This window comes from Argiope bruennichi, chromosome X1 (assembly GCF_947563725.1).
Source record: "Argiope bruennichi chromosome X1, qqArgBrue1.1, whole genome shotgun sequence".
NCBI lineage: Eukaryota > Metazoa > Arthropoda > Arachnida > Araneae > Araneidae > Argiope > Argiope bruennichi.
Genome location: NC_079162.1, coordinates 1,362,010 through 1,368,159, shown reverse-complemented (window position 1 = coordinate 1,368,159; position 6,150 = coordinate 1,362,010). Strand labels below are relative to the sequence as shown.

At 33.2% G+C, this 6,150-nt stretch overlaps 1 protein-coding gene across 1 annotated transcript; it reads left to right on the top strand.

Annotated features, from left to right (window-relative positions):
- Nucleotides 1-811: 811 nt before the first annotated feature.
- LOC129958418 (uncharacterized) lies at nucleotides 812-1,780 on the top strand. The gene has a single exon (XM_056070903.1). It carries the CDS (start codon nucleotides 812-814, stop codon nucleotides 1,778-1,780), a length of 969 nt encoding a protein of 322 aa, XP_055926878.1.
- Nucleotides 1,781-6,150: the final 4,370 nt, after the last annotated feature.

Below are 6,150 nucleotides of genomic sequence, written 5' to 3'. Positions count from 1 at the left end.
ATTAGAGAAACATGGTTGCATCTCCCCATTGCAGAGTGGTTTCCGTAGAGGTCGCTCAACTCTTGACAACCTCGTATTACTGGAAACCGAAATTCGCAATGCATATGTCAGGAGAAACCACCTTGTCTCTATATTCTTTGATATAGAAAAAGCGTATGACCGAGCATGGCGCTATGGTATACTTTCTACCATTTTTAACTTTGGATTTAGAGGAAATTTACCCATATTTTTACAAAATTTTTTGACACAACGTACCTTTCGTGTTCGAATTGGTAATGTTTATTCTAATTATTTTATTCAAGCTGAGGGTGTTCCGCAAGGAAGTGTCCTCAGTGTCACGCTTTTTATTGTTCATCTAAGCCAAATTTTAAATAAGTTGCCTTCATCTGTTCAGGGAACACTATATGTTGATGATCTGCAGATCTCATGCCAAGGCAGTAATATGGATTTATTAGAGAGACAATTACAACACGCAGTAAATAAATTGGTAGCATGGTGCAATAACAATGGTCACACCATCTCCCCAGAGAAGAGTAGCTGTGTACACTTCTGTAGGAAAAGAGGCATTCATCAGGATCCCAATATTCAAATAAATGATTCACCGATTCCTGTAGTGAATGAAGTACGATTCTTGGGAGTAATTTTCGATCGAAAGCTCACCTTTCTATCGCATATCTTACACCTGCGAAGAAAGTGTGAGAAGGCGTTAAACATTTTGAAAGTACTCTCCAGAACATCTTGGGGTGCCGATCGAACCTCCCTTCTCCGTATTTATGAGGCAATAGTCCTCTCCCGAATAGATTACGGGTGCATGGTATATGGTTCCGCCCGTTCATCTGTTCTGAGGCGTCTAGATCCAGTCCACCATTCAGCTTTGCGTATCTGTTCTGGTGCATTTCGTACCTCTCCGGTTGAAAGCCTCTATGTCATATGTTATCAGCTACCCCTTTGCTTAAGGAGGCAGAAATTATCTGCTCAGTTTTATTTCAGAACTAAATCTGTTTCAAAACACCCCTTAAGCAATATGGCACTACCAGTAGGTCTGCGTCGATTGTATAATGCCCGTCCTTCGCACATACTTCCCTTTTATGATAGAGTCAAATTGCTGCTGCATGACTCGGATCTCAAAGACGTTCATATTAAAGCAGTTGATTCCTTTTGCTTCCCTCCCTGGGATATCCCGCGTTTTTCCTTTTTGAACCCCTTTACAGGATTCGATAAATCCTTAACTGCACATGTTGTTTTTCAGCAGCTGTTTTTATATCACCGCCATCAGTATTCATCTTTTGTACCTATTTTCACGGACGGCTCGAAAACAGATGGACATGTTGGATGTGGCATTGTGTTTCCATCTGAGACATTGAGTCACCGTCTTCATAATTGTTGTTCCGTTTATACTGCTGAGTTAATGGCAATTTTCTGTGCTCTTCAGAAAATTTCGGCTGCTACTCAGCATAATATCATTATTTATTCTGATAGCATGAGTGCTCTGAAAGCACTTTCTAATTATCACAACAGAATGAATCCAATTGCTATTCGAATTTTGTTTATGTTGCGTGTATTAGAACAAGCTGGTCTAAGCATCTTATTTTGTTGGGTTCCTAGTCACGTGGGCATTTTAGGGAATGAGAAAGCAGATTCAGCTGCAAAATCTGCTTCGACATTTATGATCAAAGGACTTCCGTTTTGCGACGTTAAACTGTCTCTTAACTGCAGCATTTTATCTACCTGGCAAAAGTCATGGGATCTGCAGATCCATAATAAATTACATTTCATCTAACCGAAAATTAATTTGTGGCCAGTTAACACTATACGAGAGGCTGATGTCAAATTGACTCGCCTCCGTATAGGACATACTCGTTACACACACAGGCACCTCATTTTTGGCGAGACGGCTCCAAAGTGTCTCACATGTGGTGTAGATTTTACAATAAATCACATTTTAATTGAATGCCCATGTTTTAATTCCTTCCGTCTACACTTTTTTAAGTCTTCGTCATTGACTTTGCAGGACCTGGTGGGAGAGAAATTCCACCCAAACATTTTTAAATTTTTAAAAACTATCGGTTTTTATATTTGTATCTAGTGCTTTTTAACTAATGCTAACGCTTGATTTTTTTTTTTTACATCGATAAATTGTAGCGTTTTTATCGAAACAGTGTTCCATATAGAACTATTACCATTCTTGCACATTAATTTTCTGCATGTGTATTTGGATACCTTTCGATTTATATTTTAACATGTGTGCTTTTACTGTCTGTCCTATCATCTTACCATTTGCTTGGCGCAGCATGGTCAAAAATGGCTTTTGCGCCAAAAAAAAAATCAAACCAAACCTGGTTTTAAAAGCACAATGCTAAGAAGATTAATAGATTCTGCGCATGTGCGGGAACTTGATTCTTAAAATTCCGATAAAATATAGAAATATTTTAAATTTATAATATAGTTTTGAAATATATTATTTGGAATTATTCATAGTAACTCTATGAATAATGGAGAAATAAAGATAAAATTTATTTAAAAAAAAGAAAAATTATAAATTATTGGTCGATATCGAGATTCGAACAGAAGACCAGCAAAATACAATGACACACCCTGCCGATCTAGCCACCAAGACTCGTTCCTCGAGAGCTTCTGAAGGGTCAAAGATTCTCATTACGACTCGGCAATAAGTTTTAAGTATTTTGTAAATCTGATTTTAAAAGCACAATGCTAAGATAATTAATAGATTCTGCGCATGTGCGGGAACTTGACTCTTAAAATTCCGATAAAATATAGAAATATTTTAAATTTATGATATTGTTTTGAAATATATGATTTGGAATGATTCATAGTAACTCTATGAATAATGGAGAAATAAAGATAAAATTAATTTAAAAAAAGAAAAATTATAAATTATTTGTCGATCTCGAGATTCGAACAGAAGACCAGCAAAATACAATGACACACCCTGCCGATCTAGCCACCAAGACTCGTACCTTGAGAGCTTCTGAAGGGTCAAAGATTCTCATTACGACTCGGCAATAAGTTTTAAGTATTGTGTAAATCTGGTTTTACAAGCACAATGCTAAGAATATTAATAGATTCTGCGCATGTGCGGGAACTTGACTCTTAAAATTAAGATAAAATATAGAAATATTTTAAATTTATGATATTATTTTGAAATATATGATTTGGAATGATTCATAGTAACTCTATGAATAATGGAGAAATAAAGATAAAATTTATTTAAAAAAAAGAAAAATTATAAATTATTTGTCGATCTCGAGATTCGAACAGAAGACCAGCAAAATACAATGACACACCCTGCCGATCTAGCCACCAAGACTCGTACCTCGAGGGCTTCTGAAGGGTCAAAGATTCTCATTACGACTCGGCAATAAGTTTTAAGTATTGTGTAAATCTGGTTTTAAAAGCACAATGTTAAGAATATTAATAGATTCTGCGCATGTGCGGGAACTTGACTCTTAAAATTCCGATAAAGTATAGAAATATTTTAAATTTATAATATTGTTTTGAAATATATGATTTGGAATGATTCAGGGTAAATCTATGAATAATGGAGAAATAAAGACAAAATTTATTTAAAAAAAAGAAAAATTATAAATTATTTGTCGATCTCGAGATTCGAACAGAAGAACAGCAAAATACAAGTACACACCCTGCCGATCTAGCCACCAAGACTCGTACCTCGAGAGCTGATGAAGGGTCAAAGATAATTATTACGACTCGGCAATAAGTTTTAAGAATTGTGTAAATCTGGTTTTAAAAGCACAATGTTAAGAATATTAATAGATTCTGCGTATGTGCGGGAACTTGACTCTTAAAATTCCGATAAAATATAGAAATATTTTAAATTTATAATATTGTTTTGAAATATAAGATTTGGAATGATTAATAGTAACTCTATGAATAATGGAGAAATAAAGATAAAATTTATTTAAAAAAAAGAAAAATTATAAATTATTTGTCGATCTCGAGATTCGAACAGAATACCAGCAAAATACAATGACACACCCTGCCGATCTAGCCAACAAGACTTGTACCTCGACAGTTTCTGAATGGTCAAAGACTCTTATTACGACTCGGCAATAAGTTTTAAGTATTGTGTAAATCTGGTTTTCAAAGCACAATGCTAAGAAGATTAATAGATTCTGCGCATGTGCGGGAACTTGACTCTTAAAATTAAGATAAAATATAGAAATATTTTAAATTTATGATATTATTTTGAAATATATGATTTGGAATGATTCATAGTAACTCTATGAATAATGGAGAAATAAAGATAAAATTTATTTAAAAAAAAGAAAAATTATAAATAATTTGTCGATCTCGAGATTCGAACAGAAAACCAGCAAAATACAATGATACACCCTGCCGATCTAGCCACCAAGACTCGTACCTCGAGAGCTTCTGAAGGGTCAAAGATTCTCATTACGACTCGGCAATAAGTTTTAAGTATTGTGTAAATCTGGTTTTAAAAGCACAATGCTAAGATAATTAATAGATTCTGCGCATGTGCGGGAACTTGACTCTTAAAATTCCGATAAAATAAAGAAATATATTAAATTTATAATATTGTTTTGAAATATATGATTTGGAATGATTCATAGTAACTCTATGAATAATGGAGAAATAAAGATAAAATTTATTTAAAAAAAAGAAAAATTATAAATTATTTGTCGATCTCGAGATTCGAACAGAAGACCAGCAAAATACAATGACACACCCTGCCGATCTAGCCACCAAGACTCGTACCTCGAGGGCTTCTGAAGGGTCAAAGATTCTCATTACGACTCGGCAATAAGTTTTAAGTATTGTGTAAATCTGGTTTTAAAAGCACAATGCTAAGAATATTAATAGATTCTGCGCATGTGCGGGAACTTGACTCTTAAAATTCCGATAAAGTATAGAAATATTTTAAATTTATAATATTGTTTTGAAATATATGATTTGGAATGATTCAGGGTAAATCTATGAATAATGGAGAAATAAAGACAAAATTTATTTAAAAAAAAGAAAAACTATAAATTATTTGTCGATCTCGAGATTCGAACAGAAGAACAGCAAAATACAATGACACACCCTGCCGATCTAGCCACCAAGACTCGTACCTCGAGAGCTGATGAAGGGTCAAAGATAATTATTACGACTCGGCAATAAGTTTTAAGAATTGTGTAAATCTGGTTTTAAAAGCACAATGTTAAGAATATTAATAGATTCTGCGTATGTGCGGGAACTTGACTCTTAAAATTCCGATAAAATATAGAAATATTTTAAATTTATAATATTGTTTTGAAATATAAGATTTGGAATGATTAATAGTAACTCTATGAATAATGGAGAAATAAAGATAAAATTTATTTAAAAAAAAGAAAAATTATAAATTATTTGTCGATCTCGAGATTCGAACAGAATACCAGCAAAATACAATGACACACCCTGCCGATCTAGCCACCAAGACTCGTTCCTCGAGAGCTTCTGAAGGGTCAAAGATTCTCATTACGACTCGGCAATAAGTTTTAAGTATTTTGTAAATCTGATTTTAAAAGCACAATGCTAAGATAATTAATAGATTCTGCGCATGTGCGGGAACTTGACTCTTAAAATTCCGATAAAATATAGAAATATTTTAAATTTATGATATTGTTTTGAAATATATGATTTGGAATGATTCATAGTAACTCTATGAATAATGGAGAAATAAAGATAAAATTAATTTAAAAAAAGAAAAATTATAAATTATTTGTCGATCTCGAGATTCGAACAGAAGACCAGCAAAATACAATGACACACCCTGCCGATCTAGCCACCAAGACTCGTACCTCGAGAGCTTCTGAAGGGTCAAAGATTCTCATTACGACTCGGCAATAAGTTTTAAGTATTGTGTAAATCTGGTTTTAAAAGCACAATGCTAAGATAATTAATAGATTCTGCGCATGTGCGGGAACTTGACTCTTAAAATTAAGATAAAATATAGAAATATTTTAAATTTATGATATTATTTTGAAATATATGATTTGGAATGATTCATAGTAACTCTATGAATAATGGAGAAATAAAGATAAAATTTATTTAAAAAAAAGAAAAATTATAAATAATTTGTCGATCTCGAGATTCGAACAGAAGACCAGCAAAATACAATGATAC

Excerpts from the sequence above, each read along its gene's own strand:
- LOC129958418 (XM_056070903.1), top strand. The coding sequence starts at position 812 with ATGGTATATGGTTCCGCCCGTTCATCTGTTCTGAGGCGTCTAGATCCA.